The following is a 16,346-nucleotide window of genomic DNA, read 5'->3' as shown; positions in this document are numbered from 1 at the left end:
ATGATACGTCAAGGATCTTTACCCATTATGTGGGCTTACCTTTGCCTGTGACTTGCGGGGGCTTGCGAATAAATCCGTACTCCACACAGTATACCGGCGTCCCGGTTGTGGAGTTGGTCGCGTCCCACGTGTCTTTCACCTTCTGGTTTCAAGGTCCGGTTTGATGTAGGAATCGCGTACCTTTCAGGCGCAGGTAGATGACGTCTTCCAGTCTTTTTTACTGGGATAAAGAAAGTTCCTTTTTCTTCAAAGTGCACTTAAATTCATAGAAGCGGGGTATTTTTCAAGGTCCTACGCCAGACGCGTTTCGGGGAGATACTATCCCCTTCCTCAGTGGCATACCCCGACTCTCTAAATCATTGTGTTTTATACTAGTTTCAGGTCTTTCTCAAAGTCCGTTCTGGATTCGAGTTCAGTCCCAAAAACCGGTCTCTCAACCCTTTTATAAAACTAAAATTTTATGTTGATAAGTGCAAGATAATGCACCTGGGGCGTAAAAACCCAAGAGCAGAATATAAAATCGGTGATAGTCCTAACCTCAGTATCTGAGGAAAGGGATTTAGGGGTCATTATTTCAGAAGACTTAAATGTAGGTAGACAATGTCATAGAGCAGCAGGAAATGCTAGCAGAATGCTTGGGTGTATAGGGAGAGGATTTACCAGTAGAAAGAGGGAGGTGCTCATGCCACTCTACAGAGCACTAGTGAGACCTCATTTGGAGTACTGTGCGCAGTACTGGAGACCATATCTCCAGAAGGATATTGATACTTTGGAGAGAGTTCAGAGAAGAGCTACTAAACTGGTACATGGATTGCAGGATAAAATTTACCAGGAAAGATTAAAGGACCTTAACATGTGTAGCTTGGAAGAAAGACGAGACAGAGGGGATATGATAGAAACTTTTAAATACATAAAGGGAATCAACAAGGTAAAAGAGGAGAGAATATTTAAAAGAAGAAAAACTGCTACAAGAGGACATAGTTTTAAACCTTTGCCCCTCTAATTTAAAACTAATATCAGGAAGTATTACTTTACTGAGAGAGTAGTGGATGCATGGAATAGCCTTCCTGCAGAAGTGGTAGCTGCAAATACAGTGAAGGAGTTTAAGCATGCATGGGATAGGCATAAGGCCATCCTTCATATAAGATAGGGCCAGGGGCTATCCAAAGTATTTAGTATATTGGGCAGACTAGATGGGCCAAATAGTTATCTGCCGACACATTCTATGTTTCTATGTTAAAGCAGTTTAGTCCTTAGTAAAACCATGTTCTTCTTATAATACAATTAAGCTTACTGGTCTATAATAGTGTGGGAAAGACCTAGAGCCACATTTGCCTCACATTTACCGGTCCCTTAGTACCATACCAGTAACGAGAGAATCTCTAAATGATCAACATGAATCAATATTTTCCATGGAAAATAGTTTTATAGTTGAGAATACTGTGCCTTTGCATTTCTTCACCAATAGTAAGCGCTTTTACCACTTCGATGGATTTGGAAGCTTGGATGACAAGTGCTCAACCAATGAAGCAGACTTCCACCAGTCAGAGCCAGTTGTTTTTTTGTAATGTATAAAAATGGAGGGCACTCTGCTACCTGGTGTTGCACAGATTGATCAAATGCGTATTTATAAACAAATATTTATTATCAACCAATAAAATAGACTAAACATGAAAATTGAGTATAAAAAAATTACAGATAAAAATAAATACAAATATTTCACATCTATATGATGATAAACTGAACATGTACAGTCGTGGCCAAAAGTTTTGAGAATTACATAAATATTGGAAATTGGAAAAGTTGCTGCTTAAGTTTTTTATAATAGCAATTTGCATATACTCCAGAATGTTATGAAGAGGGATCAGATGAATTGCATAGTCCTTCTTTGCCATCAAAATTAACTTAATCCCAAAAAAAACTTTCCACTGCATTTCATTGCTGTCATTAAAGGACCTGCTGAGATCATTTCAGTAATCGTCTTGTTAACTGAGGTGAGAATGTTGACGAGCACAAGGCTGGAGATCATTATGTCAGGCTGATTGGGTTAAAATGGCAGACTTGACATGTTAAAAGCAGGGTGATGCTTGAAATCATTGTTCTTCCATTGTTAACCATGTTAACCTGCAAAGAAACACGTGCAGCCATCATTGCGTTGCATAAAAATGGCTTCACAGGCAAGGATATTGTGGCTACTAAGATTGCACCTCAATCAACAATTTATAGGATCATCAAGAACTTCAAGGAAAGAGGTTCAATTCTTGTTAAGAAGGCTTCAGGGCTTCCAAGAAAGTCCAGCAATCGTCAGGATCGTCTCCTAAAGAGGATTCAGCTGCGGGATCGGAGTGCCACCAGTGCAGAGCTTGCTCAGGAATGGCAGCAGGCAGGTGTGAGCGCATCTGCACGCACAGTGAGGCGAAGACTTTTGGAAGATGGCCTGGTGTCAAGAAGGTTAGCAAAGAAGCCACTTCTCTCCAAAAAAAACATCAGGGACAGATTGATCTTCTGCAGAAAGTATGGTCAATGGACTGCTGAGGACTGGGGCAAAGTCATATTCTCCGATGAAGCCTCTTTCCGATTGTTTCGGGCATCTGGAAAAAGGCTTGTCCGGAGAAGAAAGGGTGAGCGCTACTATCAGTCCTGTGTCATGCCAACAGTAAAGCATCCTGAGACCATTCATGTGTGGGGTTGCTTCTCATCCAAGGGAGTGGGCTCACTCACAATTTTAACCAAAAACACAGCCATGAATAAAGAATGGTACCAAAACACCATCCAACAGCAACTTCTTCCAACAATCCAACAACAGTTTGGTGAAGAACAATGCATTTTCCAGCACGATGGAGCACCGTGCCATAAGGCAAAAGTGATAACTAAGTGGCTCGGGGACCAAAAAGTTGACATTTTGGGTCAATGGCCTGGAAACTCCCCAGATCTTAATCCCATTGAGAACTTGTGGTCAATCCTCAAGAGGTGGGTGGACAAACAAAAACCCACTAATTCTGACAAACTCCAAGAAGTGATTATGAAAGAATGGGTTGCTATCAGTCAGGAATTGGCCCAGAAGTTGATTGAGAGCATGCCCAGTCGAATTGCAGAGGTCCTGAAAAAGAAGGGCCAACACTGCAAATACTGACTCTTTGCATAAATGTCATGTAATTGTCGATAAAAGCCTTTGAAACGTATAAAGTCAGTGTAATTATATTTCACTACATCACAGAAACAACTGAAACAAAGATCTAAAAGCAGTTTAGCAGCAAACTTTGTGAAAACTAATATTTGTGTCATTCTCAAAACTTTTGGCCACAACTGTAGGTTAGTTCACAGTCTCACAGTGGCTGGTATGCTGGGAGGGTGTGAATCTGCATTAAATCTGATGGAATTACTATCTACATGGATAATTGCTGTGATGTCATAATAGTGGGTAACACATCACTTCCTTCTATTGATGCATAAGGGTTAAAAATAAAATACAGATACAATATAAAAACTGTAAGTGTCCACAATTACGAGCATAGAATAAAAAATTTCAATCCTCCTTTTTAGTTATCTTGCAACGCCAGATACTGGATAAATAGTGGATAGATAACCAGTCTGATATTGCTAACTATTAATCTTGAATTCTAGTCCCACTTGTAGAGGAGTTGGTACTTTGTTAGAAGTAGGAATGAATTTCTTCTAGAATAATAACATTATGTCACTTGTATTTAGTTGGTTTAGAATTGTAGCAGTTACTTGTTATCTCTTTAGTCATGTCATGTTTTGGTTACAAATAAACTGTGTACGTTACCACTTAATATGGGCGGATCACCTCTATATCCAGACTGTGGCTTAGTTTAGATGTCCGCTGAAGGATCCCCGGCTCGGCTGTAGCCGCGTCCCAGGTGTTTGGGAAGCTGTAGCTTGAATCAGCCGCTGGGTGATGTTACATATGCGGCTCCGTTTAGGTCTCCTAGTTGAGAGATGTCGGCGTGGTTTCAGCCAGTCCCTGCTGTTGCACTTTTGGGCTATAGCGATCTGTTGTATTCAGTTCAATAATATAAATTGCAGTTTCTATACCGCATCCCAAATACACTGCTCCAGGCACCAGACGTGTTTCGGAGTAGTAGAGTGTATGCTTACCTGCTGCAATTTAAAGGGTGATTCCTTGATTAGGGGAGGAGTAACTTCTGTGATCCCCAAAAATCTCAAAATCATGGACTGGATTATATAGACTGATCCTATGTTAGTCTAGACTCTATCACATATAGAAAGCAATATCACATATAGAAAGTAATAATATTCTAATAAGATTAATGCCGGATCTTTAGGAGGATCTCTAATAGGAATGACATGGAACTAGATGGATGGAATTATGAAGAACACCAGAAAAAATAAATAAATAACGCATCTGTGTTATCTATGCTTTTTTGGTGCTTTTTTTTAATCTTCTAGATATATTAAGGATGATTAAACCTAACAACACATTTACATAAAATATATGTACATAAATAATTCTAAATGTACATTTTAATACTTTCCTAATTAAGTACCAGTATAACGTTTACTACAAATCCTTTAAATTTAATATATTTACATAGTATATATTATGAAATAGAATTTTTTTTTTTTATGCATATCATTTTTTTTACCATCAACCTTTTTTACTCTCCATTGTTTTCTCTCTTTTCTTATTTCTTTCTTTTTCTCTTATCATTCTTTATCTATCCTTCTTTCTTTTCTTTGTATTTTGATGGGGGTTTTTTTCAGATGTAGAAATTCTATTATAAACTATGGAGGTATGTGGGGATGGGGGCCTACCCAGGAGGGGAGATCGAAGTGCTGGTATACAGCTGGACCTTGATGTCCCGTCCCGGATTGGCACCCATCCCGAATCAAAGGAATCCAAATAATTCCATCTCGGCGTTCAAACCTGCAGGTATTATAGTATCAAATTCGAAGATTCTTTTTGATTCTGCTCTAGACATATTGATTATATGATTGCCACCTCTCTATTGCATTCTAACTTTTTCTAGAGCAACAAAAGTAAGTTGAGTGGGTTTCTTATTGTGGTAGTCTCTATAGTGTTTAGAGACGGTATGTTGTTCGACACCTTTTCTGATATTTGTAATATGTTCTGCTATCCTTCTCTTTAGTGTACGTTTGGTTCTACCTACAGTATATATTGTTTCCGACATGGACATTGTAATACAAGGGAAACACAAAAGGGGTTGGTCAGCACATCCCAATGCGCAGGTGCACGCTGCTATGACTGGAAACATAAAACAACACACCATATAATGCACAGCCCTCTGTGAAACAAATAAAGTACAAAAACATATTGTAATGCTATGTTAATAAAGAGTAGAGCCCTTTAGGGATAATCAATTTGATTTTATCCCAATGGTCTTTGGCTTTATAGTAGGAGCAATTTTTCATCCTAGATTAGGGGCCTTTGTATATATTATTTTAGGGGTAGTAGTTAATGTTGAACCTATAATGTTATGTCTTAGAAGATGATGCCAGTGTTTATTAATTATTTTTTTTATGCTTTTATATAAATTTACTTTTTGGTGGTCATGAAAAAGTCAGCTCTATTCATACATTTTACCCTGTCAAGGGATGAGTCCACCATTCTCTCAGGATAATCTTTTTCTATAAATGATTGTTTTAGTTCAATGGCCTCATTTTCAAATTGTGCTTGATTAGTACAATTACTTAATGCTCCAAAATTGGCTAAATCTTAAAAAAAAAACATCAAAATACAAAGAAAAGAAAGAAATGAGAAAACAATGGAAAGTGAAAAAAGTCGCTGGTAAAAAAAAATAAAGATATATAAAAAAATATATATTAAATATTTCTATTTCATAATATATACTATGTAACTATATTAAATTTTAAAGGATTTGTAGTAAACGTTGTACTGGTACTTAATTAGGAAAGTATTAAAATGTACATTTAGAATTATTTATGTACATATATTTGATGGATTTGATGTAAATGTGTTTTGTTATGTTTAATCATCCTTATATATATATAGAAGATAAAAAATGCACCAAAAAAGCATAGATAACACAGATGCGTTTTTTTTTTTTTTTTTTTTCTGGTGTTATTCACAATTCCATCCATCTAGTTCCATGTCATTCCTATTAGAGATCCCCATAAAGATCCAGCATTAAGTTTATTAGAGGTATTATTACTTTCTATATGTGATATTGCTTTCTATATGTGATAGACCAGGGATGCCCAACCTGCGGCCCTCCAGCTGTTGCAAAACTACAACTCCCAGCATGCCTGGACAGCCTACAGCAATGAATGGTGGGAGTTGTAGTTTTACAACAGCTGGTGGGCCGCAGGTTGAGCATCCCTGTGATAGACTAAAATAGGATCAGTCTATATAATCCAGTCCATGATTTTAAGATGTTTGGGGATCACAGAGGTCTCTCCTCCCCTAATCAAGGAATCACCCTTTAAATTGCAGCAGGTAAGCATACACTCTACTACTCCGAAACACGTCTGGTGCCTGGAGCAGTGTATTTGGGATGCGGTATACAAACTGCGATTTATATTATTGAACTGAATACAACAGATCGCTATAGCCCAAAAGTGCAACAGCAGGGACTGGCTGAAACCACGCCGACATCTCTCAACTAGGAGACCTAAACGCAGCCGCATATGTAACATCACCCAGCGGCTGATTCAAGCTACAGATTCCCAAACACCTGGGACGCGGCTATAGCCGAGCCGGGGATCCTTCAGCGGACATCTAAACTAAGCCACAGTCTGGATATAGAGGTGATCCGCCCATATGAAGTGGTAACGTACACAGTTTATTTGTAACCAAAACATGACATGACTAAAGAGATAACAAGTAACTGCTACAATTCTAAACCAACTAAATACAAGTGACATACTGTTATTATTCTAGAAGAAATTTATTCCTACTTCTAACAAAGTACCAACTCCTCTACAAGTGGGACTAGAATTCAAGATTAATAGTTAGCAATATCAGACTGGTTATCTATCCACTATTTATCCAGTATCTGGCGATGCAAGATAACTAAAAGGAGGATTGAAGTTTTTTATTCTATGCTCGTAATTGTGGACACTTACAGTTTTTATATTGTATCTGTATTTTATTTTTAACCCTTATGCATCAATAGAAGGGAGTGATGTGTTACCCACTATTATGACAGCACAGCAATTATCCATGTAGATAGTAATTCCATCAGATTTAATGCAGATTCACACCCTCCCAGCATACCAGCCACTGTGAGACTGTGAACTAACCTACATGTTCAGTTTATCATAATATTTTCTTTAGTCCATTTTATTGGTTGATAATAAATATTTGTTTATAAATACGCATTTGATCAATCTGTGCAACACCAGTAGGCAGAGTGCCCTCCATTTTTATACATTTCTAAATTACTCGGTCAACGGTGGGTGTGTCGTGTGCACCTGGACCATAATTTTAGGTTGGTTGAGCCACTGTGACCTTGACTTATTCATTCTAGTTGGTTTTTTGTACTGTAGACAAAGCTAGCAGACAGATTGATTAGTACGATCATTATAAAAGACCACAAGAAAGCCAACCACATGTGGAGAGAAACCTCCGGTATAGGTGTCCAGCTGCTCTTCATGAAATGTTTCCCAGCTCTTCAGATTCTTGTTGGTCCCACCTTTCTGATAGAGGCACACGTACTGTAGGCATATTTGGTCGAACTGACAATCCCTACAACCACTCTGGAAGGCTGCTTTCACTACTGCCGGCCATCCAGAGGTTGAAGTGGCTTCATCATTTTATAGGAGCTGCTAGAACACTCATCACTAGATATTGGAAAATGTCCTTGATCGGAATTTGTAGACTATCTCAACCATATCATGCGATGCAAGAATTGACTGCAGTAGATCTAGATTATTATTACATGCCAATGCTGGCTATCATTCCAATCCTCACCAGTCATGCAGGCTTGAGTTTCTGACAGCCCTTCATGAAACATGAACCATCTGTTGATGACCTCTCCTCACCCCTGACCACAAAGACCATGAAAAAATAAAGCGCCCACAAACTAGTTCATTGTATTAAATACAGTAGGTACATTTTATTAGTGTACAAAGTGACATCACTGAAATCAGTGCACTGAGAACAACACTACAAATCAACTTCTGTATTAGGATGTGCTCACACCACATTTACCCTTCAGTTGGGCTGTCCATCAGAATACATTTGAATACCCGAATACAACATTCAAAAACGTACTACATCGGGTCCTTTCACTTTAATGAAGCAAGAACGTTTTAGCCCTCTGCTGGCCTTTCCATTGGGAGAATGTTTCACTACCAGAAAACACTTTTCAAACATAAACCGCCATTCACTTTAATGAGGCAAGCGAAGTCCAAAGGATTGAACTATTGATTTTGTTTGACCTGGTTTCTGTACGTTTCTATTCCTTTTTTTTTTTTTTTTTTTTCGCTGGTCAAACGAAGTTCAAAAGTTGAATCCTTTGGACTTTGCTTGCCTCGTTAAACTGAATAGATCCATTGCGGTTTACATTTGAATAGTGTTTTGGGCTATTGAAACATATTCAAAGCCTAGCAGAGGGCTAAAACGTGGTGTGAACACACGCTTACATATAGATTAAAACAGTCACTTATATTAAATATATTTGTGATTAAATAAAAGCTATTACACTGCACAAGTATCCCTCCCCATAGCAGCATCTGTATGTTTATCATATTATAAAAGAGATTATCTCCCTAATGTATATTTAGAAAAATCTGATTACTAGTGCCAGCTGGAATAGGCAATCTCCATCAAGCTCTGCCAGGGACACAGTGCTATTTCCAAACTTTGAGCTGAGCGACCAGGACATGTCAGCAGCCTTTCCTTTGAGACAGGATTCTAGGGATGTGTGTGTGTGTGTATATGTGAGTGTATATATGTGTATGTGTGTGTATGTGTATATATATATATATATATATATATATATATATATACACACACACACACTCAGTGGAGCTTGGTAATACTCAAATCTTGCTCATCTTTCTTTCACTGCTATATGAAAACAGTTGGCCTATAAGCAAGTTATCACCTACTCGTATAGGTAACAAATGTATGGCTGTTAAGTCTCCCCCCAACCCGAGAGCATTGTCAACACTAATAAATTGTAACAAACCCTCAGCTGCGACAAATGCCAAAAAGGGTGAAAAGTTAAATCTATGAGAACTTTTGATAAGTTGTATAGTAGAAGGCTGAAAAACCTCTTTATAGTGTAACTCGAGGGAAAAAAGTTGAATTATGCCTGGAGCTGGAGTTGGATCTCCTGCTCACTCCTAAAATCTTACTTTCCTGAATTACCGTACCACAAAGATGTCTGCCATTGTCCTTTCCAGTTTGTCCCTGGAGCATGGCTACCAGTCTGCTTCTAAAGGTGCAGTGCAATGTGATATAATTACTGTAAAAATGTGTCCACTGCCATAAGCAACCCAGCAATAATCCCTGCCCTATGGCACAGACTCCAATGGAGGGAATAGGCATGATTGATGGGTATCTCAGAAGAAGGCCTCATGCATACGACTGTATGTATTGTGCAGTGTGCCAATTGCGGATCTGCAAAATACGGATACTGTCCATGTTGCCTCAGCATTTTTTGCGGACCCTTTGACTTCAGTGGGTCTTTTGTCCTTATTTTGCAGACAAGTATAGGACATGTTCGATCATTTTGCGGAATGGACATGCGGATGCGGAAATAAGACAGATCATCTGTGTGCTTTTCTCTTCCGTTTGTCCACTCCGTAAAATGCGGACCACAGACCCATTGAAATCAATGGGTCTGCAGAAAAAATGCGGACAGCACACGGAGCGCATCCGTATTTTGCGGATCCACATTTTGCAGACTTCAAAACTGACACGGTCATGTGCTTTAGGCCCTATGGTAGTCATTCGCAGAGGGCAGCTGAGCAGAAGAACCCTGACATGTAAGACTTTAGGGAAAGGCAAAATATTCCAGTTTATTTTTTGCCCAGAGTGTGAGTTTAAGTCTTTTTACTGTGCACAGTGAGGTTTTCATCAGTGTTCTAAAGACGAGGCTTTCCCATCATATTCTCACATGTAGCAGCTGGGCTCCGTTCACATTTGTGTTATGACCGTCCATCTGTGTTTTCTGGTATTTTTTAAGGCAAGAATAGCACAGACCTGCCGTCAAGCCATGGCACTAGTATGAAGAAAGACGTATATTTGTGCACTGTTAGGGCTCATTCACACGGCCGTGGTTTTGTTCCGCGTCCGAGACGCATTTTTTGCAGCTTGGGTGCGTACCTATTCACATCAATGGGGCCGCAAAAGATGCAGACAGCACTCCGTGTGCCTTCCGCATCCGTTGCTCCGCTCCGTGGCCGCGCAAAAATTTTAGATCATGTCCTATTCTTGTCCGTTTTGCGGACAAGAATAGGCATTTCTATAATGGGCCGTCCATTCGGTCCTGCAAATTGCGGAAGGCACACGGGTGGCTTCCGTGTTTTGTGGATCCGCAATTTACGGACGGCAAAACACGGCACGTTCATGTGAACAAGCCCTAAAAGGGAATCTGTCACCAGTTTTCTGCTGCTAGGTTCTAACAGCTCCAGCAAATGCCAATGAGTCCTCATATTCATGAGCTCATGACTCTCCCCGCCCACTTGCCTGTGATTGACAGTTTTCCCATATGAACCAGCAGCAGGTGGGCGGGGAGAGCCATGAGCTAATGAATATGGGGAGTCATTGGTATGCGCTAGAGCTGTTCAATACAAGATTTTGGCAAAAGGGCTGGGTCAATTAAAAAAAAGTGACCCAGCATTTATCTAAGGGGGAATGTCTCTAGTTTGTTCCCCTTAGTTAGGACACCATAAAACTGGTGACAGGTTCCTTTTAATTAAGATTTACATGGAAATAGCTTTGCTGTGTGTGTGTATATAAATCATTTTGGTTTAATTGGCCGTGAAACTTGCGCATATATCTAGTTATAAAGGGTGTCTCTGCTCTATATACTATATTGTTAAATGTATCACAAGGTGAAAAATCAATCCAAAAAAAAAGAAAATGTCATGTGCCTATTGTCAAGATGATTATTTTATTCGGTCTTCTGTGAAGGTTCTCATTTAGCCAGGTCATGGTATATCAGTTGTAATGAGTTAGAGCAACTGGACTTGTTATATTTTTTTTCTCAAAAACATTTTGCTAGTCCTCCAACTGGCTTTCTTAATTAGAACGCCTTGTCTTAGAAATCTCAGGCATTAAATACCGGTGATTCATGCTTCAGTCATAGAGCCAATAAGGGTGGGTAGCAGGGCAGACAGAAAAATTAGCTTTTTTCCGTATATACTGTAGCTGGGGTGTCCGACAGGGGGTATCTGTAGAATTTTTAATAAACATCACCTTCCTGTTTTCTTTAAACCTGGCAACACACTGAGACAGCAGCTGGACCCCCCCCAAAAGACCCTGCGCAAAAACATAAAAAGAGTAACATTGTGTATGTAGTCCAGTGCCAGGAATAGTACATGAGGGACACAACAACACCTAAACCAATATATAGCCCAGCACAGAAGAGCCAACACCTGCGGTCAAGACACAGCTGTGTACCTACATTTTATGACAGCAAGGTTCTCATCTTGGACACAGAAGAAGACTGGTTCAAAAGAAGTGTGAGAGAAGCTATTTATGTTAAATCGGAGAAACCAAGTTTGAGTGGAGTTGGAGGGGTGCGACATCTGTTGTCTGCCACTTACATTGCTATTTTAACACTTCTTCCTAAGCAGTTTAATCACACCGAATAGCTTCAGTCATGCAAATGCCATCAACACCTCCATGACTGAAGCACGTCACCCCTATTTAGTGCCGGAGATTTCTCGTACAAGCCATTCTAATTGAGAATGCCAGTCGGATGACTAGCAAAACCTCTTCAGGGATTAAAAATACAAGTCCAGTTGCTCTGACTTAGTACTACTTATATGCTATTGAGCCATTTGTGACTTCTGTCTGTGTTTGACCAAGTTTAGGCACAAGTATTGCCTGAGACCTTATTTTCCTACACCCTTGAATAGTAAATCTGTGTGGAAAGTCACTTGAAAAACTTCTCCACTTTTCCTCATTGGCTCTGATTTTTGGTTTGTACATGTATTGCACTTATTATCATGCAGCGGCTTTGTTAATTTCAGAGAAGCATACCATGTTTCAGGCAGCCTAACCCATAGTACTGTGACAGCGGTACTACAGTACAATAATTGTACACCCTGTATATAAATAACTGCATGATGCGTCTAGTATTAACATCTCATACTTTTGTACACTATAATTATTAGCTTATTTAAGTTGAAGGGGTTCTCCGGGAATTAAGAAAATGAAAATACTTTAAATGTTACTTTTATTATAAATATATTCTCAAATACCCTTCATTATTTATAATGGCTTGTTTTGTCTGGGGAGCAATCATCGGGGGAAAGAAAATGGCCGCTGTCCTATTTCACACAAAACCTGTCCTGATCACACATGAGGACAAGTTACTTTACAACACTGAGGTAAAGAGCTGCCTCATCCTCTTTCTCCTCCTCCCTACTTGTCAGGGATTATGATCCTGAATACAGATGATAAGAACTTTAGCTGATTCTCTGGGGAATTTAGTTCATAAGGAGACATGAAGTTCAGAGAGGATGAATAGGCTGTGGTAATGTGTTGCTGTGGTAATGTAGACTGCATACAAGTGCTGCTGCTCATTATCCAAACCTTATCCTCATCTCCATTCCAACAGAGATTCACCTGTATTCAGGATCATGATTCCTGACAAGCAAAGAGGAGGATGAGGCAGCACTATGGCTCATTGTGGTGAAGTAACTTGTGTGTACTGATAGGACGGCGGCCATTTTAGTTCTCCTAATGATTGCTCCCTAGACAAAACAAGCCATTCTAAGTAATGAAAGGTATTTGTGAATATATTTATTATAAAATAATATTTAAGTATTTAAATTTTTTTAATTCCTGGAGAACCCCTTTAAAGGCTATGTACACCTTTTGGGGGCATTTTTTATGATTGCATTTTACTAATTTTGGGCTAAAAATAATTTTTTCAATTGGTCTTTATTAAAAATATTGAGCCCTTCTGTCACAAAGGCTTAACTGTTTTTCTAGCTGTGTGAATGTGCTTTGTATTTTCACTTTGTGCTGGTCAACTAATAAACCTAATCTCTAAATTACTAGAAGGCCATAAACACCTATTTAAGCCACATCAGTAAGATAAGGCTTGAGCTACGATTAGTGTTTATAAGGTCAGAGGTCAGAAATCTAAAGGGTGGTCTCGCCTCATTAATCCACTGTATATCAATTCCTTGGCCTCCAGTAATGGTTTCTTCAATATACATCCCTTTTCTAATCTGGATGTAACTCCTGTAATTATCCTTTTTATACCCCCAAACTGCATGCTCATTTCTAGGGGTTATGGCCACTGCTTTAATGTTAGTAGTGGTGGCCGCGCAAGCGCACTAATCCCCTATGCTCCGGTTACAGATGTGGCCGGGTTTCACGGGGGTGAGCGCACATTACCACTTGCGCATGCACATTCACTCCCATCCCCCTCGTATGAGCTGTCAATACAGCAGGAACCATTATCACAGTTACAGGGCGTGCGCTACAGCCCTGCAACTGTGATATATAAAGGTAATTGTTTTCAGTCACACTAGGGCAGTAAACTGTGTGTTGATGACAGAAGGGGAACCTTTACACAGCACACAGAACAGACTGTGACGAGCAACTTACCATTGGATGTCACGATCTGCTCTGATATCCCAGAGGCTGACACAGAATCTTCTACTGTGACAGCCTCGGAAGCGAGCACACACAAGCAAGGGGAGGGGTAACTTCCTCCCTGCCCGGCATGCCTTGCTTTATATCTTAGAGAGCAGCAAGGCAGCCAGCAAACAGGGAGGTGAGACGAGGGCCATCAGCAGAGCTTCCAGATGGAACAGAGTAAAAATTCAGATCCGCTACTAGAGAAACTCAGTGCTGCACAAAGACAGTGGTTCAAAATTTTTAATAAAGACCAATAGAAAAAATGTTTTTTAGCTCAAAATGAGTACAATGCAATAATAAATAATTTTGCTCCCAAAGGTGTACATAGCCTTTAAAGGTAGAATGATTGGTGCCATTTGTTACATATTTGATTGTACTAGATGTCTAGTATCTTGTGTTTTAGCTTTTTTATACAGTGGAAAGTGATACCCCCATCAGATACAAATAACAGGACTCCATACACCTACCACACTTTTTGCTTATTTAATACAGTCCATAATCTGCCCCAAGAGGTTAGGTACTGCCACACGGGGCAAATATGCTGCAGATTTTCTGCCATAACATTGTGTTCGGGTCCACACCTTTTACACTAGCAGTAATGCTGCATAATATCCTCGACCCGAGGAACAGATCCGCGACATGTCAATTCATGCTGCAAATTCTAACGCTTTGCAATGAATAGGTTGAATTCCATATCGGGTATGCAGTAGAATTCGGGACAAATCCACATGTAACGTGGATTTTCCTATGGATTTGTTGCCGATTTATCTATGGAATCATGGCAAAATCCACAGCAGAAGTTCCTCTGTGGAAAATCCATCCCGCGTGGCAATGCCTGTAGTCTAGGCCTCACTAACGTGAACTCCTGGCTGCATAGGGTATTTGAGATTTTACACCTTTACCAGGCTTTTATAGACAGTGGCTGTTCATGAATATGATACAAGGTACTCACAAACCATGGTTCATTATGGAACATCATGGCAAATTAGGGTGAGGGTGAAGTGACTGTCAGACTTTGCGGACTAGCTGGGGCCCTGCCTATAGGTGACTGCGTCAAGTAAGTAGGAAAGAGGAGGACAACACAACTTTCCCTTTTTGAAAGCATAGCCTTTGTTCACATAGTGTTTGAAAGATGTGCCAAGAAAGCTCCCAGCGCATATGTCAAATTTATCTATAGGCCCACATTTACCAAACAGATGCTGAAAGGGTGTTGTTTTGGCCTTTGTTGGTGTGCCATGCGTTGGTATACCTACTTTAACCTAGAAAGAGTGGAAAGCCACTGTCTGTCCTGCACACTTGATTGTGCCTGTATGTCTCCCTGACGAGCCAGGGAATGTGAGTGCAGGGAGAACAGGGTAAGGTTCCAGTGGTCATGAGGTCATTCTTCTAAGGACGGGGGCCCAGCTACAATACCAAGAGCTAAGGGTAGCTGCAACTCAGGGCTACACTGTTACTACACTAGGGTCTACTATAGGCAGACCCCAATGGTGTAACTCTGTATATATACCCCAGATATCTAAACCCCAACAGGGACTATTTACAAATCACCCACAGTGTAACCACAACCCCTGGTTCCCCCTGTGTTTTATACACTGTAATGGTTTTTAATAGGGACCAATAAAAGATTGAATATTTTAATGATAGAAATCCTTCCTCAACATTTACATTATATATACTAAAGGAGCAGCGTTGAAGGGACTGAGTGTAGAATAAGTGAGGCTGTGCTTTCCCATATAGTGAGCTTTGTTAACATTGGTGGCTATGGACTACATGTGACGTATGCCTATACAGTAGCAGAATCTGGAAAAATGCCCGCCATGTCTGGATTGTAGTTATTTTTCTTATTTACTCAAGTACAATTTGTCTGATAAATCAACATGTAGAGAAAAAAAAAGAAGTGTAACATTTGTCATTTAACATTTCAGACTCTAAATGCATGGAAATTCCCAGGAGGATTGTCGGACCCCGGTGAAGACATCGGTGAGTACCCTTTGCTTTGTAAGAGGATAAATGTATGAGACAGGAGTTTCTTCTGACATGGCTGTTTTACGAACTACTTGCATTCCCCGTGTAATACCAATTCTGGAGCATCTGTTCCTATGACTCTTATGTTGTGCCATTCCTCTATTATTCCTACTAAGCTAAAACTAAATGTTCATGAATGACCAGCAGTCCACCTGGGTGTTACCAGTTGGGGGGCATACTCTCTCACTGACGGCACTTACTGAATAGCCCCTATTGCCGCTATTTTCAATACAGCAGTGCTCCGTGGGCACCGTAGAAGTAGCAGTCTGCCCGGTCCTTTCACTAGCACATTTCCATACAGTACAGACAGGGAAATAACATAAAACTGGTTATCTTTTTGAAACATTCTAACATTCACCTTGCTCAGAGACTGAGGCTACTTTCACATCTCTGGTTTGAATTCCAGCAGAGAACAGATTACCGGACTTCTTTGGATCTGGCACTGCCAGATGTGGACAAAATGTCCACCAGCCCCATTAAGTATAATGGGGTCCAGTGCAGATCCATACGCATTCCAGCAGAC

The 16,346-nt window shown here is 40.0% G+C and overlaps 1 protein-coding gene across 1 annotated transcript in view; it reads left to right on the top strand.

Moving 5' to 3' along the window:
- The window catches only part of NUDT6 (nudix hydrolase 6), a 36,084-nt gene that overhangs the window by 18,178 nt on the left and 1,560 nt on the right, over positions 1–16,346 (top strand). The window contains exon 3 of the mRNA XM_040418420.1: positions 15,724–15,778. Within this exon, the coding sequence (XP_040274354.1) occupies positions 15,724–15,778 (55 nt within the window). The remainder of the gene's footprint in view (positions 1–15,723; positions 15,779–16,346) is intronic.

Source organism: Bufo bufo, chromosome 2 (assembly GCF_905171765.1).
Source record: "Bufo bufo chromosome 2, aBufBuf1.1, whole genome shotgun sequence".
Classification (NCBI taxonomy): Eukaryota; Metazoa; Chordata; class Amphibia; order Anura; family Bufonidae; genus Bufo; species Bufo bufo.
The sequence above is the reverse complement of the archived record's forward strand: the minus strand, read 5'-3'. Positions and strand labels throughout refer to the sequence as shown.